Consider the following 24,946-nt stretch of genomic DNA (forward strand, 5'->3'; position numbering starts at 1 on the left):
ACAGAGAGCAGAAAGGCAAGCAGGTTGGTACAGAAGCGAGATGAACAAACACACATGGTGGCCTCACTTTATAACAACCCAGTCTTGGAGTAACTAGTCTAGTCTCTTGAGAAAGGCATTAACAGCCCCTCTGTTTTTCAGGGCTCTTTGTAAAGTGAGCACCTACTACCGAGTTACATCCCCAGACCGTATGTTAAGCCCTCTGGGTGATCAAGTCCTCAAGGCTCCACCTTCCAACATCATCACAACAACAAATATCCACAGGTGCTTCAGTGGGGACACATGGCAGTCCCACCAGAGCAGTTATGTATAGCCGCCTCTCCAGGGCCTGAGCGTCTCAAGAACGATGTGGGCAGCCAGCAGCAGCAGTCCCTGAGAGTGTGAGCCCCCTTGCCCCACCTAGGACTAGCTCCTCCAGACACCAGCCCAGCACTATCAGTTTCTATTGGCCTCCTGGGCCATTGGGAGGCCCAATCAAATGTCAGGATCAGCTGTGACTGCCAGCCGGGATTGTCCAAGTATGTGGACTTTCTAGCATTTTTTTTTCCCCTTTCGAGTCCTCTTACACAGGGGAGATTGGTGCCGAGGAAATCCTATAGACGGTGCTGAGGGATTAGACTGGGGCTAAATCCTGGAGAAGTTAGGCTTGGAGAAAAAAAAAAAAGGAACACGGTTATGTTTTGGCTAGGGAAAGACACGTATTACAGTGCTGTTGAAAATCAGGGCCTAGGCAGCCTTGACCTCAGTCCTTCGTTTCCCTTAAGTGATTGACAGGTCACATTGGTTCAGCATGTGGATCTTCTAAGGAAGAGGTTTCATAATTTTCATCTGATTTTCCAGGGGATTCACAGTTCCAATGTGGTTAGTTACCATTGCTGGAAAGGAAATTGCTGTCTGATTTAGTGAATTATATTAGCTGTAGCAGCAGTGTCTCTTGTGGTGGGGTCAGACTGGTATTAGATTTGTTTGTGATGAGTGTGGCTCGCACATCCCTAAGCCACATTCCCGACCTCTGGAGACACCTGAGAATCTGCATTTTAAACAAATTCTCCAGGTGAATGGGAGATTCTGATGTAGCCTTGGGCTTCAAATCTAAAAGACAGTAATGCTTGCAAGTTCAATTTCCAGAACCCCAAAGAGAAAGATAGATGAGGTGCAACCTGCTTATAGCTAATTCTAGCACTGAGGAGGTAGAAACCCATGGATACCTGTGACATCCTGGCTGGTCAGCTTAGCCTACTCTGTGAATTCCTGGGCAGTGAGACACCCCTTTTCAAAAAACAAACTCGACAGGACCTGATGAATGACACCCAAATCTGACCTCTGGCCTGAATCCTGAATGCATACATACACACACACACACACAGTTCTAAGAAAGCTTAATTAACTGTGAATTTAGAACACGTATTAGTCACCAAAACCATTGTGCTAAGGTCTAAAAGGCCTTGCTATCAAACTCCTAAAGCCACCACACTGGGAATGACACCAGGGAACTCCTTCCCGGTCCCCTCTCCCCCTGGTCATCCCTTTAAATGTTGTCTTCTGAGTGGCAAGAAGGGACCTGGTTTGGATATTGTCTTCAAACCCCAGTAGTTCAAAACAGCCTCCAGGATGGGAGATCTTCTAAGGCATGCAGAATGGGACAGTCAGAAGAAAGGCACAGGAGAAAACTGTCAGTAAGCACAGCGGCCTCCCCAAGCCACAGCCTCTCGAGAGCCAGGCGATGTGTGCCTCCTGGATCATGGCCCCTTCCTATCTGCTCGACCATGTGCTTGGCAGATGGTACCAAAAATCCATCATCATAGAACCTCACAGAACAGGCCATGTACGAAGGAAAGAGATATATTTCCTACAGTTCTGGAAGTTGGAAAGTTTAAGATCAATGAAAAGGACAAAATCTAGTGAGAACCTTTCGTGCAGGTACGGATGATGCCGAAGCCTGCGCAGCACAGAGTATCTGACGCAAGACAGCGCAACTGTGCCAGAGAGAGCCGGCTTTTATGGCAAAGCCACTCCCTCCATTACCCATTAAGCCATTAATCCCTGAGTGCATTAATAGAGCCATGAGGCCCAGGCCCTCGTGACCCAGTATTCTCCTACAGGTCTCACCTCTCAAGTGTCATTGATTTTATCACTTTAGGGATTACGTCTCTAGCACATAAAATTTGTAGGATTCATTGAGACCATCGCCTCTATTGATGACATATTTTGGCTTCTGAATGTTGAAATATTAAATACTTAGAACTTAAACAGTAAACTCTATGCAGTTGAATCTGTGAGAATATACGGGAATACAGATTTTTTTTTCCCATAAAAATAGAAAAATAATCAGAGACCGGCCTAGAGAATCGTTCAGAAAGTGTGTGCTCTGAAGTAGGACTGACTGGCTAGAGGGACATAGGAGGAGCTATTTAAGCCCTCTGGGTTTCCACTCATGCATGACACAGGAACCAGCTTCACATGTACCTGTAAGAAAAAAATTAGTGTTCCAAGCTTGGACCCCCAGCAAACGCTCCCTAAGTATGAACCTGGAACCATACGCGCACGCACGCACGCACGCACACACACACACACACACACACACTTACACGCACACACACACACACACCACCTACCCAAGTTAGATTTTTATAGAATTGCTAATTTTCTCTTATAGTCAGAAAAGAATGCTAAACCCCAGTCTCTTTGTGCGTTTTTTAACTTCAGGGAAGGAACGGAAGAGAGAAATGACAGCGAAATGGCTCTCAGTATTAGAGGAGGCTGGTTTTATTCCAGGAGTCTCATGTGATCCTGGGACGGGTCAGTCAGAGGACAGACTTAGACAGAGTAACAATGCAGAGCCGAGACTCTTCCACCAGTAGGAATGTTGCCCCATCTCCGCCATGTGGCTCACAGGATGGGGGAGCTGGATACAGAGCTTCTGGGTTCCCTGCCCCTCTCTACCACAGCTCTCGCTGGCAGGCTAGAAGCATCCCCAGCATTAAGTTGAAGAAATGGAACAAACTCATCCCAAGGCTTCTTTAAATATTCAGAAAAACCCATGTGCCCCTATCAGTTAAATTAAGCTTTTCTAAGAAAAAGTAAGTCAATTAGTTCAAAATGTGGGTTAGTGCTTCTGGGTATTTAAAAGGGATTTTTTTTTCTTTTTTAGTTCATTAGAAACACAGCCACAGGGCAGGTACATACCAAACTCCACCTCACATCCTGTGAGAAGCCACCAAACACCTTGACCAGTTTCTGATATCTGGAGCCTCAGTGCTGGACCTTAAACTATCTCAGAGCTTTGAATGGATCATTAATATTTAGCCCTTTTATTTAATATCCTTTATCTTCAGTTTCACTATCCATAGTCACTAAGAGGTGCCCAACAACGCTACTGAGAAAGGATGTTTCCTTCTTCATTTAGGAATGCTTTGTGAATTTTTGTCAATGAAGTCATGCCTCTGAGAAATTATAAGATACCATTGTGGAATATGCGTTGAACACAAATTTCAGAATTATTTTGTCCAAATGGCCTAAACACAATGAACCAAACAAAACTAAACAGAAATAAAACAAGATATTTCTTAAGAAAATGGCTTTCTGGAAGTGATTTCTTGACCAAAGACTATGAACGTTTTCATGACTTGTGGTCACCTTCCTTAAGAAGCTGTCCTTCCTTGATAATGATTGACAAAAAAAATGAAAAAAGTTTTATATCAACATTGGAAATAAAATACTTTTAATTTTGTTCTTCATTTTGTTTTGATCTCACTAGTTCAATAAGCTATTTGAATATAGCAAACAGTTCCAGAAATATTTTTATATACTGAGACGATTATAAATAACCTTATTACTCAAAAACATTTATTACATGACATTAATGAATATAATTAGCTCTTCTTCCACTTTAATTAGTATTGTGATGAAATGAAAATATATATTACTTAATAACAGTACTGATGGATGCTTCTGTGGACTCCAAAGATACATGGCTAGAAGAGAAGGAAATGACTCTCCTTGTTAATCGTACGTTTGACGATCTTTACACTGGAATTCTTTATTGACCAAATGACATTCCATTATCAGGATATTATACTAAAGGGAGACGACATGTTTTCAGATTCCACAGACGCACGCTTTGCTTACAGAAAACTATATTCCTCTTGTACGTTATTCATTTAAAAATACCTAGGAAACTGGTCCAGAATTGTAGTCACCTGGTGGTAATTAGAATCTAAACATTCTACTTCTGTCAGTCACTATGTTAACTTTACTGTGACCTGTTCTCTGGCACAGTATGAAAGACAAAAATATGCAATATTCTACCTTGCCCCCCAAGATGCTCACTGAAGAGCCGAGGACTTAAGTAGAGTGTTTAACAGGCTAATCTGGCTGTGTACATAAGCATTCCTTTTGTCTCCAAACTCCTCTAAAGCACAAAAGTGTCTTTACTTCCAATAAACTAGAAAAATAGAACCAATGTCTGGCAAAGATTATGCCGTGTCTTAGCTTGTTTATACCATACTCAAAGTCCAGGACCTTGGCCTAGCAGCCTCCTGCCTTCCAAATTCCCAAGTCAAAGGCACAGAAATTTGAGTGGCAGAGAATTATTTCCTTAAGAGTGAGCAGTATGTGTGTGTGTGTGTGTGTGTGTGTGTGTGTGTGTGTGTGTGAGAGAGAGAGAGAGAGAGAGAGAGAGAGAGAGAGAATGTGTGTGTGGAGAGAGGGAGAGAGAGAGAGAGAGAGAGAGAGAGAGAGAGAGAGAGAGAGGCTGAAAGTGGTCAAGAAGTTTGGCCATGTGCTTTGGAACCAGTCTGCCTACCTAGTGAGGTCTGGAAGACCTGGGTCACATGGTTTAGCTTTTATTTTAAATGTTTCTGCAGTGCTGGGAATCAAACTGAAGGCCTCTTTCCTGCTAAGCTGGTGTTCTTTCACACCACAGCCTACAACAGAACCCTTAAAAACTGTTCGGCCTTGGTTTTCTTCTGTATAAAGAAATCTTTGAGTTTTAATAGCCAAGAGCTAATGGTCCGGCCTTGTGTGGCTCAGTCATTCCAGAATTTGGGAGGCTGAATGAAGCAAGAGGATCTTGAATTTGGGGCCAACCTGTGCTACGTCATGAGTCCCTGTCTCAAAACTCAAAATGACAACAACAGAAACAAAATGACCAATGGTTAAATGTGTACCCTTGTTTCAGATACCATGTTAAATGCTTGAACACATACTAACATATTTAATTTTCAAAAAAACAATCAAAAGTTGTGTCCCAGAACACAGAACAGGGAGAGTAAGACAAAGGAAAAAAAAAAAAAGACTTGGACAGGCTCTAAAGCTACTGAGAAACCCTGTCTCAAAAAACAGACAAACAAACAAGCACCTGGGAAGGTGAAGTAGGGTCCATCCCCCAACAATCTGGATTCAGTTACACAGCACCCTGCAGTCAGTGTCCACTCTCCCCCTGCACGTGAGAGCATGGTCAGTTGCTGTGTTTACTATATGCCAGGCACCTTGCTAAAACACTTGGGGGAAATAAATGGGGCCACAGTCCTAAGCCATGTTTGCTCTTTCAGAGTCATTTCTGTTCCACTTTTAGAGTTAGATTATAGGAGCTCGAATTTCATCTGAGTTCAAAAAGCATTACTCAAGACGATCTTCACTTGCATGCAACAGAATTAATAGTAAAATTTTTAAAAAGACATGTCAAAATAGCTTCAATTTGAATTCATATTTAGCCTCAAAAGCACTTTATGAATCTTTAAGTAATCGAATCAAGAGAGCATGGTTTTCTCTTTTGATTTGTTTTTTTAAAGTGATTAACTAAATGCCTTTTCTGGCCTCTGCCCAAGAGCCCACAAAATCCTGAGGGTTTACAATGTAAATCCTCTCCAACTCACCTCTCATAACACACAGACACCTCCATTCCTGAGACCTCTCTTTAAAGAGTCCACAATAGCTGGCTCCGCTGGGTCAGGGGAGGTGGCCCCTTCCTCTACTGCTGCAGCAAATTACAATTGTTCCACCAGAGAAAAACCCTGGTGATGGACAACACATTAGCCCAAAGCAGTCAATGAGTACTGAGACTTTAAGCTCAAAGGCACTGAGAAAAGTTCCTATCAGATGAACCTCAAGACGACCCGGTATCTGAGTTGTGGAACACTTTGGTGGCATTTGGAAGAGGTTGCCTAGTGGTTTTCTTAGAATGCCCTGCTAACTGATATTGACAACAAAATTATAAGAATCTAAAATGGGAATCCAAGGTTTATAGATCAGGTGTGTGTGAATGTAGGGGCTGTGTGTGTGGAGGATTTCCGCCCCCAAATAACCTTGCCTCTACTTTCTGAGACGGGAAACACAGAGACATGCGTGGTACTTTCTGGTAATGTTGGCAGAGACGGCTCATGTGGTCAAGGCTTCTTGCGCAAGCTGCACAGATCTTCAGGTGGCTTATGAATCTAGCAGTTGAATGACGGTAGCCAAAGGTCCACATTGAACAGGATTGCTGTTTGTACCAGAGAAAGCACATCTTGCACAGTTTTAAGTGGTGAACAGAATAGACTTCCTGATGTGAAGTCAGGTGGAGCTTGGAAAACAGACAGGCTAAACAAGAAATATTGCCTCTACAAAAATCATAGAGCATTTTTTAATTTTTTCGATTTCAGATTGAGTTTATGGAACCACATTATGTAAAAGGTTATTTAATAAACCTGGAATTGAACTCTTTTATGAGTTCAACTACAGTTTCACGTTATTGGGTTTTAAAAACTAAGCAACTCTCCTCCCTTATCTTTGTTTCCTTTGATGGAAACAGTGGGGAAAGATCCCATATTTCTCCTTGTTTGTTTTGTTTGGCCGTTCTGCCTGGTAACTATGTTGGTTACCACCCTGACGAGAGCTTTTCAGCATTTGATGAAGTATTCCTATAGGTATTAAATTTTGGTAGCCAGGCCAAAGCTGATGCGATGCGAGGAAACGAACAGTCCTGCGACAATCAGTCCAAAGCATACTTTCCAAGGTGCGTTTTTCATCCCTAGTTTAAGTTCGGGTTCTGCTCGTCGTTCGCATAAGGTCGAGGCAGTTCCTGAAACTGCTGTTTCTCCTAGTCCGTTAAAAAGTTATTCGTGCCTGGGTGGCATTTCCTCCTCATCAGCTCTGCCATTCCCCACCTCCATCGCCTGGCCTTTGCCAGTAGGGACTTGCCCTGGGGGGTATTTTGTCCTGGGAACACAAAACTATTTTCTTTTCTGGAAATACGTTGACGTCAACTGGAAGCTGTTTTTGGTTGCTTTGTTTCCCGGAGCGTCCAATCCAGCATACTGCCTCCGGCAAACTGCTAGCAATTGGAAGCAGCTCCCCCAGAGGAGAGTGGAGCCGGTGTCTGCGTGGGTGCGGGTTGGGGAGTGGTTGTAGCCTAGCCGGTCTGCTGCAAAAGTGGGTGGGGGGGCGGAGAAGACCTGAAGAACTATTCCCCGCCCCCCGTGGGCCCCAGCTTGGAGCTGGATCCTCAGGCAGAGATCGGAGCTAGGGTGGACCCTCATTTCGTGGTGCTTTTAGAAGTCAAGGTAGTTAGGTGACTTGCCCAACTGAGTTTTCAGCACTGCAACAAGTCTCAGAGAATCCAAAACCTGGCAGCATCCTGGGATCAAAGGCTCGCTCTCCGGAAGTGGCGGTCAAGTGCCACTCATAAGCTGAGCTTCGGAGCAATGAATTTAGTTGCCCACTGCTTAAAGCTCTAGGAAGCTTATACATCTCGCTACACATTTCCAGTGGCTAAGACAGAGAAAAGAACGCGGTGACAAATCCGACCACATCTCTACTACCACCTGGGGAAGGATTCCCCAGAAGTCCATCCCAAAGATCCTCGACTCCTTGGACACAGGCTGCCTGTGATGAGAGGGTGCGTGGGCGTGTGTGTGTGTGTGTGTGTGTGTGTGTGTGTGTGTGTGTGTGTGTGTGTATTTCCCCAAGGAGCTGGAGGAAACCCGAGAGACAGGGACTTGTTACAACTTGTTTCACACCTGGCATGACTTCCCCAACGCTCTGTGGTGTCCATGGCTAAGGAGGCTCTAGCAGGGCGATGAAAGATGGCTGCAGAAAAGCTACGGTCACCTCCCTCCTTAGATGCCCACGCGGCCCGGACTTAACTTTTCTTTCTTCTTACTTAATAGTCCTTGTAAATTAAAATTTGATGGATGGTTTCTATTGAGGCACAAAATGATAAACGCCCTGAAAAAAAAAAGATAGGCAATAGGGAAAGAGAGAACAAATAGTTGAGACAGATTCCCCATAGCTGAATTGAGACTTAGAGGCAAATTCCAATGACGCCTGCAAGGACCCAGTGAGGCTGCCTCCAGGAGGTTCGGCCTGGCACATGGGTACTCTACTGGGATCTGGCTCCCTTGGTTCTTTATGGTCTTGAGTTTCAGACATCGCTGGAGAGAACCTGGGGACACTTGGGCTTCCCAAATAGTTAGGATGAAGTTAGGATGAAGCTCATCTCTGGAGACTACTCTGGCTATTGCCACCAAAGAACAGCTAAAGAGTGGCAGTAGGGTGCTGTTCCCCACCACCACGAGGAGAGAACGAGAATGGGAGGTGGGGACCGAGAAGACATGCCCAGAGCCTAGGTGCATCGGGGGCGGGAGTTTGGCTGGAAGTGGGGCTGTATCTCCTTTGGGAAAGAGGGACCCGGCGAGCTCTTTGGCTGTCTTTCCAGTTTCCGAGGTGCCCGCCCCCGTGCGCCGGAGGCAACGCAGCCCGGGGGGCGAATGCAGGGCGGTTGGCGAACTTAAAAATGAGAACGCCCGAAGATCGGAATTGCCAGAATTGTGGGAGAGTGGGGTCGACCCAAAGTCCAAGTTCACTTTTTCCAACAGCTCGCTCTCCCGCTCGTCCTTTAGGGATCCGTGCTGCTTTAGTGCCAACCTGGCACCCCTTGCCCCGGGGTGTTGTGTCATTTTGCTCTGGGGCAGGAAGGACAGTGTCCGGAATGGGTGGCGAGTGGGTCCCTGGGGTCCCGGAAAACTCCTCTTCCCACGTCTTCCCTCCCACCAACACCTCCCAGTCTTTTCTTCTTGCACTTTCCCGGGGCTGGCTAGACCGGCGCGGACTTGCCCCAGACCTTTGGGGAGCGCCCCAGGTCTTTAATGACAGCTTAAAAGTGGCAGTTGGAAAAGTCTAAACAGATGAGGCTGACGTGGGGCGTGTTCCGCTCCTTAGCAAGAGTCGGGATGGGAGCTGGGAGCCGCGCTGCTGGCCCCAGGCCCCTGCGCCTCGCCGCCAGCAAGTAGGTGGGGGAGCCGCCGCTGCCGCCAGCCCCATCCCGCTCCCAAGCCTCGCCCGCTGCGCCCTGGCCGCGGGCACAGAGAGGGTGCAGGGCCTCGCGGAGCCTCCTCCACCCAGCTCATTAACCTGCCTGCTCCGGGCGGTCCGGACACGGGCTTCTAGCAGCAGCACCCGCGGCCAGCACACTGCCGCAGCTGCCGGGATCCCCCGACTCCGGGGGGCAATGAGGGGGCGGTGGAGGGGGCACTGCTCCTCCGGCATTACCTAGAGAAGCGACACCGCCCCGCCCTGCCGTCGGCCCTCCCTCGTGCCCGCCCGGGCCCGCGCGCCGGCTCTACTGGAGGGTAAGTTGGGAGTGTTTCGCCCCCACCGACAGCTCTCCCTCCCTTTCTTATTTTTTTTCCCCCAAAGTTTTCCTAGAAGTGGGGATTGGGCTGGGGGAGTAAGAAGGTCCGGGTGGCCTCCCTCTTTTACCCTCTCTTGGCCACAGTTACCCCCCACTTCGTCTCCCTGGCATCTCCTCGCCCCTCCCGAGTAGCGCTCCGGAATGACAATTGGAGCGCGGCTCCTTTAAGAGCCCGGCTTTGCCTCCCGGTAGCTGAAGGTCATTAAACACAAAAGCTCTCAGCGCTGCGGTCCAATATAGCGCATGCGCCCTGCCCGAGGACTGGCAGGGAGACGGCAATATGGCGAGAATGCCTGGCAGCGGGGACTGTAACACCAGCGCGGGCGGCAGCGCCGCCGCAGCGGCAGAGAACAATGGGGAGCGGGGAGAGGGCGAGCGCGGGGCCGGGGGCCGCGGACGCCGCCACGGCCGCCCGCACTACTGCAGCGCGGGCGAGGAGGAGGAAGAGGAGGAGGAGGAGGACGAGATCCAGGAGGTGCAGATAACGGGGGACGAGGAGGAGGACGGAGGTGGGGGGCTGGAGGAGGACGAGGAGGAGGAAGAGGAGGAGATGGGGATGGACTGGGAAGAGCCCCTAGAGCCGGAGGACTCGGCCGGGGAGGAGCTGGAGCCCGAGCCGGTCCATATGATCCATATGGACCAGAGTGCCGCGCTGGAGCCCGAGGCGCCGCCGCGTCTGCTGGCTCCCCGGGCCCGCGCGGGGCCGCCGGGGGACAGCGCGGAGCTGGACCCCGACGTGCTGCAGCGCCCCGAGCGGGCCCGGCTGAGCGAGAACACCCGGCTGGCTACCCGCTATGCCGTGCGCATCTTCCGGGAGTACCTGAGCGAAAAGGCTCAGAGCCCGGACTTCGAGACCATGGACAAGGGGGCGCTGTGTCGCGTGCTGCGCTCCTTCTACGCCGAGGCCCGTTCTAAGAGCGGCCAGCTCTACAGCAAGTCCTCGCTCATCAGCATCCGCAGCTCCCTCAACCGCTACCTCAACGAGCCCCCGTACTGTCGCACGCTCGACCTCACCAAGGACCCCGAGCTGCGCAGTGCCAACCTGACTCTAGCCGCAGTCATCCGCAAGCTCGAGGAGCAGGGCGCGGGGCCGGTGGTGCAGAAGCAAGCCATCACGCGCGCCGACCTGCGCAAGCTCTACACCTCCAGCGTCTTCAGCACCAACACGCCCTTTGGGCTGCTCAACAAGGTCTGGTTCGAAACCTGCATGTACTTCTGCACACGCGGCCGCGAAAACCAGCGCGAGCTGGAGGAGGACTCCTTTGGGCTGGCCATGGACGAGGACGGTCGCAAGTTCGTGTACTTCAAGTCGCTGGGGCCTTACCACAAGTCGCGCTCCTCGTCCTGGAGTAAGAAGCGAGCGGAAAGCAGCGACGAAGAGAACTTGCCGCGCATGTACGAGACCGGCACTGAGTTCTGTCCCTATGCCAGCTTTGTCAAGTACCTGTCGAAGCGCAATCCCCTCTGTAAGGCATTCTTCCAGCGGCCACGGGACCACTGCAGCGAGGGCGATGTGACCTGGTACGAGAACAAAGCCATAGGCAAGAACTTGCTGGGCACCAGGATGCAGATGCTCTCCAAGGCTGCCAAGCTGTCCAAGACCTACACTAACCACTGCATCGGCGCGGTGTCCATCGCCACGCTCAACAGCATCGCGGGCATCGGGACCAAGCTAGGCTCCCCGGCCCCGCAGGGCTGCTATACCGAGGCTCTGAACGGGTCATCTCGTCACCACTCCCACCATCCCCCCACCCATCCTTCCCACCACCACCGCCCCCAGCCGCCCTCGCTGGGGAACACTTATATCCTCCCCAAAGACAGCCAGGTCGGGCCCGACGTGAAATCCGAGGCTGCACCCAAGCGCGCACTGTATGAGTCAGTGTTTGGGTCCGGGGAAATCTGCGGCCCTTCTTCCCCCAAAAGACTTTGTATCCGTCCTTCCTCGGAACCTGTGGATGCGGTGGTGGTGGTTTCCGTGAAACACGACCCCCTGCCTCTTCTTCCAGAAGTCAATGGGCACCGAAGCACCAATTCTCCCACCATAGTTTCGCCTGCTATTGTTTCCCCCACCCAGGTAACCAAACCAAAGCCTATGCATGAAATACTTGTCTGTTACACTTCAGGACTAACTTTTGTGCTCCCGTTGGTCGCGGTTGGGGAGGGGATTTTTTTTAAGTAGTCGCTATACTGCACTGGGTTTGATACAGTCCCTAGAAATGTAATTCTTCGTGTTTTGGGGGAAACTCTAGCCTTAACCTTAAAAGATGCCAGGGGGCCTTAGCTTCCAAGTCTCTGCATCGAAGTAACAAATTAACGCTAGAAACCTCAGAGTTCTCAGAACAAAAGGTTTAAGCTCATTCTTGAAGTGCCTCTCCATGATGCCTGCGTCTTATAAGGGAAGGATTGCCAGAGTGCAGAATAGAGGTAGTTATCTTAAGTAAATTAGAATGGAGTTACTTTTAAAATGCTCCATTACATACTCGCCATAACTTCTAAAGGTAGAAAAATAAGCTTCTAAATTATTAAAAAGAAAACATGCCAATTCGACTTCCTGTAGATTGCTTTTGTTGTTGTTAAAGAAAAGGGGCGGAGATGCAGCGGCAGGCAGTGGAGTGCCTGTTTATTCTTTTAACATGCAGCCGCGTGTACTGCGACCTTTGGGGTGTCGCTCCCATTAGCGTTGCTAACAATACTCAGATGGGAAAGTGATGGCTGAGCTACGGACATGATACACAGATGTGCAGTTGTGACGTGCCAAGCTGGCTGTGGGCACTGAAACAGGTCTATTCATCCCTAACCTGTAGAGATTCACTATCTGGAGCCCAAACAAGGAAGAGAGGGGGTGGGGTGGGGGAGGAGTCAGCCCAGAGTAAGTGAATAGCCGGACAAGGCTAAAACTTGGACAAATCAGTTCACCTGTCTGGGCTTTAGATATTGTCCTTGAACCTGAAAGAAACCCACAGCAAAATTCCTTAATCAGTGACAGCAGTGTGTACAGAGATGGCCTGCATGCTAGAGTCTTTCCCCTGCTGCTGTGCCTGGAGAAGCCTGCTCACCAGACTGGTTGGGTTATGTTCCTGTCTTGGGTGCTTCTTCAGAAGGCAGACATGGGAACTCTCTTGTGGCCCCGTTTGTTGGCAGGAGTCACGGGAAGTTTTTGCCTTCTTGACCCCCCCCCCCCCACACACACACACACATACTATCAGCAGAAATAGGAGAAATAGTGAGGCCCATCACTACCTGTGTGCTCTTTCTCCAAAGTGGAAATTCCAGTTCTGGACAAACTGACCCTTTCAGAGGCTTAGGCATGCCTCAAGGCGGCCAGGAGGGCTGTGAGTGGCTTCTAAGCCCACAGAGCCTGCGGCTGTGTGTCCTGTGCTTCTCTGTGTGGTTCATTCTGTCAGGAGTTGTTTCAAAGAACTTTAAGGATGGAGAGTCGAATTGGAGTTTACTTTTTCTTTGAAAGCAAAACAAAAATGTTCACATTCTTCTAATAAATATCCTTCAAGTGCCCTGGGTTAAAAATCACACCTGATTGAGAGTGTTAACACCAAGAATGTATATTAAATATGTATGTATGCTGGACAGTAATGAGATGGTCAGTTCTGGATATTGGTGTCATGTGGGTGTGTGGGTCCATAACAGGTTTTTTTTGTTTGTTTTTCTCCTTTTTTCCTGGCTTTTGTTTTTAGCGCACCCTTCCACCCCCTTCACTGTGTTCATTTACCCTAGTGAGCTAAACCAGCCTAGAAAACTTGATACTGAGACTTTTATTATTCTCAAGTCACTGTCAGGCAGCTCCCAAGTTAAATAGAGATACGGGTATATTTTACTTACATGATTACTAACCATGGCTGTCCAGCAAGGTTTTAGCTGCTAGGCTCTTTTAGTTACAACTACAGAAAAGGGGTTCTATTTGTGCTTTTTTGGGGGGGTTCTAAAGATCAAGCCCAGGCCCCTGTGCATAATAGGCAGGTGCTGTATTGAGTTCCACCCCCAGCCCTGTTTGCATGTGTTTAGTAGTCAACTTTTCAGTTAGAATACAGTAGAAAGCATTTCTGCTTTTAAGAAACCAGCAGGTTTAACAACTGGCTTCTGCAGAACTCACTCGAAGGGCCCCAAGCATTCTCATCACGAAACACATTTGCTTTATGTAGAAAAATCCACCAAACTTTACCTTTGGCATCATTAATCTTTGCAGATTAATGATGGTCAAGGTTAGTGGTCAATGGCAACATGGAAGGATCCATTCTTCTCGGTCACCTCTACCCTTGGAGATGCCCAGACTTTGAACTCCAACTGTATTCTTCGTAATACCACCCTCACACGGCACGGAACCATGGCTATGCCCTCCCTGGTTTTCCTGACGTACTCACCTGTCATAAAGTTTGGTTTAAGCATCAGGCACAATAAGAGATAGACAGTAGTGCCTTTTGGTAAAAGTAGGACCAGTACAGTATCCTACAAGAAAACTTATCTAATACTCATCTTAAAACTTATCTAAAACTTGTTTATTTCTGGAATTTCCCATTTAATATCTTTAGACCGTAGTTGACCTCGGGAAGGAGAACTATGGGTAAAGGATGAACAATCTCCTTGCAAGGGTGTTAACAAATGTCTTCATCTATGGGAAAGGTAGAAAAATGAATACACCCAAGAACGAGTAGGAGGATGGAGTAAGTGAGTTTCGGTGGAGTTGTCTGCTTTGGGAGGGTGATGGTAAGTCTGACAGACAGGGCTACCATCTCCTTAGTGGTGTTAGCTGTCACGCCACTTTATGTCCGTCCCCTCCCCCTGCACAGTGTCGTGATGATCAAGTTTTTGGTAGTAATTGCTCGCTCTGCTCCACCTCATTATTTATTTCAGTGTCTGGGAACTGAACCCAGGGCTTTGCGTATGTTGAAGATCTCCATTTAAAAATGTAACGCCATCAATTACAGTCACACACTGTAATCCCATCACTGGGAAGGTTGACTATAGTGCAATCTTACCTCAAAAATAAAATTTTAAAAATATTAATTGGAAAAATAGGTATAATATTATATCCTATATCTTTATAACTATTATCTTTGCATGAAAATGCAGCATTTATCTATTTAAGTAGATGGTAGAGATTCGCAATTCGTTTTTAGTTATGCTGTGATCGAATCACGATTCTCCAGTGTGCTCAGCAGGCCCTAACACTGAGCTGCACTTGGAGTTTTATTCTTCGTCACTCAAAGGAAGAAGTATTAATAATCTTATGTTCTACTTGCCATAGCTTTTTGTTGATGCTTTGGTAGATGGTTTGTGCATCTAGTGCAAAATACAAATGGGAAAGTCAGTTCACTTTAAAACATACTTGGGGCTGAAGATGTAGCTCCATGTTAGAGCTTTAACTTTGCTGTTGTTCTTTCGTTTTTGGGTTTTTGAGACAGGGTTTCTCTGTGTAACAGCCTTAGCTGTCCCAGAACTAGCTCTGGAGATTAGGCTGCCCTTGAACTCACAGAGATCTGCCCGCCTCTGCCTCTGGAGTGCTGGGATTATACTTTCCATGCCCAGAGCCCCAGGCAACACCCCCCCCCCCTCTTTCTTTCTCTCTGTCTCTCTATCTCTCTCTCACTCTGTCTCTCTCTCACACACACTTTTTCTCTCTGTGTGTGTCTCTCTCGCTCTCTGTCTCTCTCTCCTTCTCTCTAATGTGTGCATGTGTATCCCTCTCCCCCCAGAGTACTCGCAACTTGTGACCAAGGTGTCTGGTTACACTTGCTTGGCTCTAGTCCAGATTAATTCTGGAAATCCTTTTTAAGAAATTCAGTAAGTAGACGTCCAGTAGCATAAAGGTTCGGGTGGGGTGAGTGCCCTCTTTCTGTGTGACCTGCCTCATCGTGTGCTTGAGTTGGTCCTTACAGTACACAAGCTAGACAGAGGAGCAGCCACCTAACTGACACACGCATAGCCCTCCAATCACCTCTGGAAGAAGCCAGAGGCTAGCATCACTGTTGCGTTTGGGGGAAGGTTGTGGTGTGTAGCCCAAACTGCCAGTGGTGGAGCCTTTGCTTCCTAAGTGCTGGGATTACAGGTGTGCCCCACAACGCCTGGCTCCTGGAGTCGGCTCTCGTTCTGTACTGACGTGTTGGAGGAGCTGCACTGTGCCGCGTTTGTATTTGATGGACAGAAGTGTGCATTTGATGTACTGAAACCGACTCCCAGGTTGTATTATGGGTTGGAAGACTAGGCAGGTGAGAGTTTGTGCAGGGGGAAGGACGGTAACGGAAACAAGGCTTCTCACACTGATCACTTGGCAGCACTAGGCTTAATTGCCTCATTAAAAATGGTGTTTTCCTGTTTTTTTAGTATGGCTTGTGGCTACATTCCTTTTTCTAGAGTAAGATGCTTGCTCTTTTAGGGAAATTTCAAACCGGCAGAGGAACTACCTGTCCTGTACAGAAGTACAGAGCTGTTTTGTCATTCAGGAAGTAGTTCCTGAGTGTTGACTATTTCAGCTTTATGCTAGGAATTTATAAACTGATCAGTTTTCTACTTGGCAGGTAGTCTCCTTGGCAAGACTTCAGTCTCATTTCGTATTAAAACCAGATCAAAAGGAAAAAAAAAGTTAAAAGGTGATGGGGGGGGATGCTGTAAGGCCTCATGTAGCCCAGGCTAGCCTTCGACCCCTACACATCCTATCTCTGTTTTTTAAGCACTAAGGTTACAGGTGTCAGCATCATGCCTGGTTGGTACACTCAATGTTTTGCAGCTGTTCTTTGGAAGAAAGTAATCTAGTTTTATATCTCTTCTGTGTACTCTTACATACTAGTATCTCTATCAGTACTGGGGATATCATTAGTATTATTTTCTTTCATGGCTGTGGATGAAGTAGCATCTCACTGTGTTACTTAGGCCAGTCTCCAGTTTTCTGTCTCATTTAAGCAGCTAAAATTACAGGGACACGCCACCAGAACTTTATTATTTTAAGCGTATAGAAATCTATACCAGGGAGCAGTTCACTGCATTAAAGCAGATGTATGAACTAGGAAAAGAAGGATGTGCTGAGAAACAGGACCTTGGGTGTCGTCTATGTAAAATAGGAGTGTCCAGTCTTTGAACTTCTCTGAGCCTCATTGTCATCTACAAAGTTCATGGTTAACCCCCCAACCCCTAAATCTCCTAACATTTTAAGTAAGTTTTTGCTGGATTGCATTCACAGCTCTCCTGGGCCACAGGCTGGATACTTCTAATGTAAAATTTAATGTTTTTATCACTCTGATTTGAAATAAAACACCCCTAAAGACACCCACATGTTAGTATTAAGTAGATTTTGAACAGAGAGAACCCCGCATCCCTTTTGATTTTCTGAGACAGGCCTCATGGGGCCCACACTGGCCCTGCACTGAGGCCAAGAGTAAGCTTGATCCTCCTGAAGTGGGATCACAGGTATACACCGTGTCTCCCGACTGATGTGGCGCTGGGGATTGAACCTACAGCTTCATGCATTCGAGGCAAGCACTCTGCCGACAGAGCCACTTCTCTAGTCCGAGAAACTCTTTTTGGAACTGCTAGTTGAACTGGAGGTCACTTGGGAGGTCACTGGAGGTGGTGTTTCTCTGAAGACCTTGGGTTCAGGTTATCTTTTGGTGTTGTACCTGCCATTTCCAAAGCTGACTGGTATTGGAATTCCTCGTTAACTGTCTATACTACAGCTCCTACAGCAAGCGTGTGAGAGGCTTTGGTTCCTATAAGCTGTGTGATCTCTCTCTACTTAAAGTTCGCTGCGTTAAACTGATTGGTGTAGAACTGGTTGTAAGCTTCTTTGGAGAATACACATAAGGAATGGAGTGATTGAATTCATTGTTTCAGAGGAATATTGATTGATCTTAATAAACTAAAGTGAAAAAACAAAATGTAATTTTAGATCTTTGAAGTGACCCATTGTGTGTGTGTGTGTGTGTATGTTTGTGTATGTGTGCGTGTGGTGTGTGTGTTTGTGGTATGTGTGTTGTTTGCACATGTGTGTTCTGTGAATGTGTGTGTATGTGTTGTGTGTGTATGTTGTTTGTACATATGTGTTCTGTGAATATGTGTGTGTGTTTGTGTGTGTGGTGTGTTTGTTGTTTGTTTGTGCATGTGTGTTCTGTGAATATGTGTGTGTGTGTGTGTGTTAGGCCAGAGGTTGACTTTGTCTTCCTTGCTTGCTCTCTACCTTAATTTTTGAAATCAGGTCTCTCACGGGACCTGTAGCTCATTGGTTTGTCTAGCTGGCCGGCCAGTCACATGTAGCGTTCTCTTGCGGCTGTCTCTCCTCCTCTCCACTGCTGCTGTAGACGTACCTGTCCTAGGCCTGGCTTTTCCAAGGGCTCTGACCATTATGCTCGTGACAAACACTCCACAGAGCCATTCCTACAGCCGAAGTGCCGTTTTATGTAACACTTTTATGTTCTATGATGCTGAATTCAATTCAGTGTCCTACTGCGTGTTACAAAGGGGAATGGGGTCCAGACCGTGTGGTCGCAAACACACTAGAAATGGGTAGACTCTTCAAGCCTGGCTTCTGGAAACGTCTCTTGGACTTTCTTGCCTAGGTAGCTTCCTCTTGGCCTGCTCTTTCCCACCCTCCAGAGAGGACAGACTGAGTGATGTGGAGTGGATTCTGTGTGGTCTGTACAGAATGAGCAGCAATGCCCTGGAAGATTCCTTAGTGCAGCAAATGCCATGATGGTGGGGTCTGCTCGTGCCCGTGACTGCAACTGAGTGGAGAGCTTGATGTCGGGGACTTCAGAAGGCCAGACCCCATCGGGCGAGGTGGCCTTGAGGGCCTCCATAGTTCTCCCAGTCCCTCTGACCCACATTTTCTCTGGCCGGAGGGAGAGCTATCTGTATTTAACAGTGAACTTAGTGGCATTTTTTTCCCTTACATCATAGCTTAAATTTTGCCTGAGTCTTAGATAATGGCTTTTTTTTTTTTGTAATTATAAAAGTAGAAATAGCAGATGGCAGCGTTGAGCAATCCTTGAACCGCTTGTAGGTGCTCCCCTGTTAGCACAGGGCTTTCCACATTGTCAGTCCCGCGGGGGAATCCTCTTGTTCTAGAGACCCTCTACATTCTGAGCTGTGTGACTGGAGCTCCTTCTCTCTGCTAGGCAGTGAGAGTTTTGGTGCTTTTAGTCCTCTGAGGCACAGGACAGTGGGGATGGTGTCAGTCTCTCATGGTGAATCCCTTAGAGACACCCAATAACTGAGAGACCTCGAGTGGAAGGCAGGCTAAAAGAGCTGTTTTATTCTGACTCTCCCAGCCCTTCCAGTCTCCACCTTCAGTTCCCAGCCCATCTCCCCTGAAATCCTGAGCAGGCCCATGCTGGTAGACCCCTCCCCCACCAGGACAAACCTTGTCTGGGAGCACCAAGCCTTGTTCACACCTGGAACTGCAGCTTTCCGCTGCCTGGCAGTGACCTCTGAAAGGCTTGTTGTGATTGGGCCCGAGAGGAGGGGGGCAAGAATGTGCCACAGGAAGGGGCTGACAGATTTAAGATGGCATATGGGGGCAGGGCCCCCGAGAGAAGAGAGGCTGACCCAGGATGTCACTTCCTTTATGAGGTGTTCAGTTACCACATTAAGATGTCAGGACAGTTTGGGAAGCTTGTAATTGTCAATCTTCGGTTTTACTTCATGCCTGTAGTCAAAGTTAGTGTAGTTAGTTCAGTGTTTCCCTAGTTGGTTCTTTCTGGACACAGTGAGAGGGAGCCGCTGTTGACAGCTCAGCTCCATTTGGAGCCTTTTCACCAAGCTAGGAGGCTACATTAAAACATGTATAATATGTTTATAGACTTAACATTAAATATAATAAATATTTAAAATTTTGTATTCTCTATAGATTTGTCTACCTTATTCTTTTATAAAAATTTTCATAATCTTTACACACGTGCACACAATAATTTTGATTGTGTGTGTGTGTGTTTATGATAGGGTTTCACGATGTATAATCCCAAGCTAGCCTGGAACTTTCTGCTATGTGGTCCAGAGTAGCCTCGAACTTGTGGCTATCCTCCTGCCTCAGCTTCCTGAGTGCTGCATTCGAGTTACAGGTGTGCATCACCACACCCAGCTTGCATGTGATACTTTAAAAGAACAATCCTTCTTTGTGTTATAGTCTGGGAAGTAATTACTTTGAGCACACTTCCTGAGCATGGTTAATTCCAATTCCCTTGCTTGCTCCTGTTTCCAACACTGTGTGTTAAGGGCTGACATGCAGGCATTTGAGCTTTTTCCACCTTCCCCCAGTCATGGGTCATAGAGTAGACTAGCCAGCCAGATATGGCAGGAGGCTGCAGGGACAAACAGGGCTCAATTCACGGTGGTGTCATGGTTTAAGAGCTCCCAGCCTCTCACTGAGCAGTCAGTGATGACCAGGGCTTCCTGGAGGCTTTGACATGCTCCATCAGCCAGCACATATCCGTCATCCAGGGGCTTGTGGGGAATGCAGTATATCGGCTGGGCTTTGGGGGTGGGGGGTTGTGACAAAATATCTAAGGAAATAAGGGGACTATGGTTTCAGTCCATGGTCTCCATAGCACGCCGAGCATACTGCTGAGGGGCCCACTGTCCTCATGGCATCTGGGAAGCAGAGAAGACAGGCAGGAATGGGTGGGGTACGATCATAGCCCCAAGGCCATATCCCCAGGGACTTACCAGTACAGCACTACCTCCTGAAGTCCCAGCACCTCCGAAAACCATGCTAAGCATCTGAAGCCTTCAGCTGATGAGCTTAGGAGGGAGGCAGGCATTCCCTACCCAAACCATACAGTGTGGAATGTCACCGTGCTGGCCTGGTCTGCACCTTTATTTCGACAGGAGCCCTAAGTGGTTCCTGTTCACTGGGGGTTTTGCTGGGTACTGAGCTGGTCTCTTGTCTGAGGCTCACGGAGTTATAGCCCTGCTTTACAGTTTACTGCGGTACAGACTATTTATTAGGTGTTGACTGACTTGATGACCATCAGGTAACCTAGCTGGGATTTGAACTCAGAGATTTAAATATGTGGTCTTTTGGTGCCAAATTTCTTATCAACTGTTCAAATAAAAGATGATGGCATACCAAATCATATCTCAGGCTTAGGGGGTTTCCCTTGACAACTTGTTTTTACACAGCACTAAAATATAAGTATATACAAATGTAGGGAATGCAAATATCTTTTCCTATGATTGGCAGACACACGTGGGCTTGTGGGACCTCAGCCTTTGCTGGATCTGGGGACTGGAACAAACCCCTGAGAGACCAAATGACAGAACAGTTAGGAACAGTCCCCACAGCTAGACCCTAGACCTGCTGGCAGCTCTGCCTTCCAGTCCCTGGGGGGCATCTCCTCCTGAGCAAGTAGGATGTCCATTGGGATTAAATTAATTACCATTGGAAAAGTTCTGTTAGGTTAGGGATGTGGCTCCATTGGTAGAATGCTTGCTTAGCACTTACAAAGCCCTGGGTTCAGTTCCTAACAGAGATTAAACCAGGTGTGATGGCACATGCTTTACAAACCTAGCATTCAAAAGATGGAGGCAAGAAGACCAGGGTTCAAAGTTACCCTCAGCTACATAGTGAGTTCAAGGCCAGTCTGGGCTTGATCCTTTCTCAGAAACAAAACGAAACAGCAAAGGAAAGAAGAAAGGAAAGAAAAGAGAGAAGACTGAAGATTTCTTCTCAAGACAGCCATTGTAGAAATAGTTACTATCATTTTGTAAGCACCAAGTATTGCTTGTGGGGAAAATGCAATTTTTTAGTCAAGCCTCCCCCCCCCCCCCCCCCCGCCAGCCTTTGCTGTTCTGGGGCTGGATAGCGACCTCGCACTTTCTTCTCTATGAACTGGACAGGGATTACGGAAGACCGTGGGCCTCCTGATAGACGGTGAAATTTTGTTGTAGCCTGTGACTCTGGTATTCTCTGACATCTCCCCAGTTATATCACAGACACCATCTTTAGTCCCTCTAAAATTTGCCTAGGCGCCTAAGAGGAGTTCACTCTGCCCCCCCTGGGCTTACTCTGCCTAGGTGCCTAAGAGGAGCTCACTCTGCCCCCCTGGGCTTGCTCTACAGACCTCTCCTGTTTCTCTTTTCAGGAACATGGGGATTTTTAAGTCTGAAGGGAGTCAGGGACCACAGATGGATAGAACTGCTGCCCAAACTCCAGTGATTCAGCAACAATGGCTTAGACAAAATCTTTTTATACTATTGGGGGGCAGGTAGAGGTTCATCATACTGAATGCCTTTAATTTTTTTTTAACATTTATCTGCATGTGTGTGAATATGTGTAAGTATGTGTGTATATGCACATATGTGTATGTGTGTGTGTGCGTATGTGTATGTGTGTGTGTTTGTGTGTGTGTGTGTGTGTGTGTGTGTGTGTGTGTGTGTGTAGATCAGAAGAAAGCTTGCAGGAATCTGTTCTTTCCTTCTACCCTGTGGGTTCTGAAGCCTGAGTTCTAGTTTTTGGGCTTGGCTACAAGCACCTTCATCCACTGAGCCCCCTCAGCAGCCCCACACTGGTGATCTTAAGATGTGAAAATTGTGATAGAGATCACTTTTAAAGGTCGACTAATTTCTTACTCCAGAGTCGGGTTTCTATTGGTCTAGACCTCATCTTCTACCGTTGGCATTTCTCAAATGCATAAATGGACTACAGTTTTCTAATTGAGAGTTAGAATTGAAGCCACCTTCTGCACTGGTACAATATAAATGAAAAGAAGTGCATTTGATGTTGCAGTGTCCTGGCAGTGTTGCAAATAGACTCCAGGGCCAGGGTGACTAGAGTCTTAATGGAACACCGCCAACCAATGCGTGACCTCTTGTGCCTTCTTTTAGTGTGACCAAGTGTGCTTATAAAATAGAACTGATTGGTGTGACAGTGCAGGGATTTATTGCTTTCAGTTTGCCCTTCAAAAGTCCATGAAACTCGGCCAGGATAGTCCTTGTAGGAGAAGTTCATGGGCTTTTAGATATTAGGTTTCATTAGTAAGATCTAGAGTATTATTAGCTACTAGTTTTTTTTTATCATACTTTCTGATGAAACTTATCTTAATAGGTTTTAGATATTTTAGGCATTTTCTTCCATCTTGAACAAAAATCTCATTGTGTTTTTTTTTTCCTTCTAGGATAGAGATGGGGGTGCAGAGTTATAGAAGGAAGGAGGGGGAGAGGAGAAGGGAGAGAGAAAGAGGGGGACAGAATATTTATTTTTCGGTGGCTTGAGATAGCAATTCAAAAACACGTTGCTGTGGAAACAGACCAAAATAAAAGTAGCAGGAACTTTGGGAGCTGATTGTGGTGGTGCCATTTCCCCTCCCACACCCCTCAGTGTCTGTCACGTGTTGAAAAGTAATAGCAAGCCGTCCCCAAGACCGGTGACTTCTTTCTCGGAGACTTTTTCAGACTGGTAATAACTAAGTTTCATGAATTTTTCTCAGGTCTCTATTGTTTTAATGTTTTTTTTACATGTGTGTGTGTGTATGTGTATGCACGTGTGCCAGTGTGTATGTTATCACACATATGTAAAGGTCAAAGGAGAACCGATGGGAGTCGGTTCTCTTCTTCTACCGTGTGGGCTCTGGTGGTTAAACTCAGCCCTCAGGCTTGGCAGCGAGGGCCTTTACCCCTGAGCTGTCTCACTGGGCATTTTAGGAAAGGAAACTTAGAGGTGAGGAGAGTCACAGATCCCATTCTGGCGGTGCCCACTGGTGTTGGTGGCGTTCCTTGAAGTGAGAGCTGTGATAACGGAGAGGAGACAGAAGTGATGGAGACGCGTATGCAGCAAAGCGCTGAGAGGTTGGTGGATTGTTTCAAGACAGGGTCCCAAGTAATCCAAGCTAGCCTGGAATTTGCTCGTCGTGAAGGCTGGCCCTGAACTTCCGACTCTCTCTACCCCACCTCCTAGGTGCTAGGATTGCAGTCAAGGCCTCTGCACCCAGTTTTATTTAGTTCTAGAGATGGAACTGAGGACTTAATGAATGGTAGACAAGCACCCTGCCAACTAAACTACACCCTCAGCACCGTGATTAGTTCACAGATGTGTTCATTGAAATTCACCATCTTAGTTTCCATTGCTATGACAGAACGAACACCGTGGCCAAAGAGCAACGTGGGGAGGAAAGGGCTTGGCCTATGCTTCCATATCACTGTTCACCACTGATGGAAGTCAGGACAGGAACAGAGCAGGAACCTGGAGGCAGAGGCTGACGTAGAGGCCATGGAGGGACGCTGCTTACTGACTTGCTTCCCATGGCCTGGTTAGCCTGCTATTCTTCTAGAACCCAAACCACCAGCCAGGGAAGGCCCCATCCACCATGGGCTGGGCCTGCCTCCATCAATCACTAATTAAGAAAATGCCTTACAGCAGGATCTTATGGAGATATTTCCTCAACTAAGGTTCTCTCCTTTCAGATAATGCTAGTTTGTGTGTCATAAGATCAGTGGATATAAGACCAGGCAGCAGGCTTACTATGCACAAGGGTTGGAGGAACTTGGAGAAGAAGAATTTAGATGGCTTAAGAGAAGACACTGGGGGCCACCGTTTGTACTTTGATGTGCCCAGTAGGCTGTTTGGAAAGGAAGGTCACCTCATTTCATGACTGATCACAGTCAAAGAGCAAACCGTTGGTTTGTCTCCAAGAAACATGACGGAAGGTGGCCAGACAGAACTGAGAGGTTTAGCTGTAAGTTTGTACAGTATGTGGAAACTCAGGAAAAAATAATTTGTAAAAAAATATCAAGCCTTTTCTTTGCAATAACACTTCAGCTTAGCACAGGCTGGGTGTCCTTTATTCAGTGAGTTTAGGGCATGTAATATTTCCAGTTTCAGATGTTCATTTTGGGATTTTTAGAGTATGTTTATGTACATAATAGGGTATCTTGGGGGTAGGACAGAAATATATATGTGTAATTCACGTACGTTCCGTATTTTCCTTACACATACAGCCTAGAGCCGATTCTATAGTACTACTTCATGCATTTCTTTGCACTGCGATCCAGCATGTTAAGATGAGGAATTTCCCACTCTGGTGGCAGGTCCGCACTCAGAACAATTTGGATATTTGATAGAGGATGCTTAACCAGTATGTACACTCGAGCTAACGTGCCCCAGTAAACTGGCACATCTCACAGGATCGCAGTCACCCTAGGTCTGCACCATGTTGTTTGGTGTATATTGTATGATTGAAATAAATATGAAATCCTCTTTGGAGGAATTAGTCATGTGTTTTCTGGGGAGTAGTAAGTCCTGACACTGTGATAAGCCTGCGATATTCGGTAAGAGAGGAA

General features: G+C 47.2%; 1 protein-coding gene across 3 annotated transcripts in view; it reads left to right on the forward strand.

Moving 5' to 3' along the window:
* Nucleotides 1–24,946, forward strand: part of Kctd1 (potassium channel tetramerization domain containing 1) — a 201,785-nt gene that overhangs the window by 89,051 nt on the left and 87,788 nt on the right. The window contains exon 1 of one of the 3 annotated variants that reach the window (XM_048447919.3): nt 9,277–9,608. The exons of 1 other annotated variant lie outside the window; for it this stretch is intronic. Coding sequence is in view for 1 of the 2 variants with exons in the window: in XM_085700100.2 (XP_085556226.1) it covers nt 9,951–11,744 (1,794 nt within the window). In the remaining variant the exon portion in view is untranslated. Of the gene's footprint in view, nt 1–9,276; nt 9,609–9,637; nt 11,745–24,946 lie in introns of those variants that run through there. One more of the 3 variants, XM_085700100.2, reaches the window with a different exon arrangement.

The sequence above is a fragment of the Myodes glareolus genome, chromosome 13 (assembly GCF_982192425.1).
Source record: "Myodes glareolus chromosome 13, mMyoGla1.1, whole genome shotgun sequence".
Classification (NCBI taxonomy): domain Eukaryota; kingdom Metazoa; phylum Chordata; class Mammalia; order Rodentia; family Cricetidae; genus Myodes; species Myodes glareolus.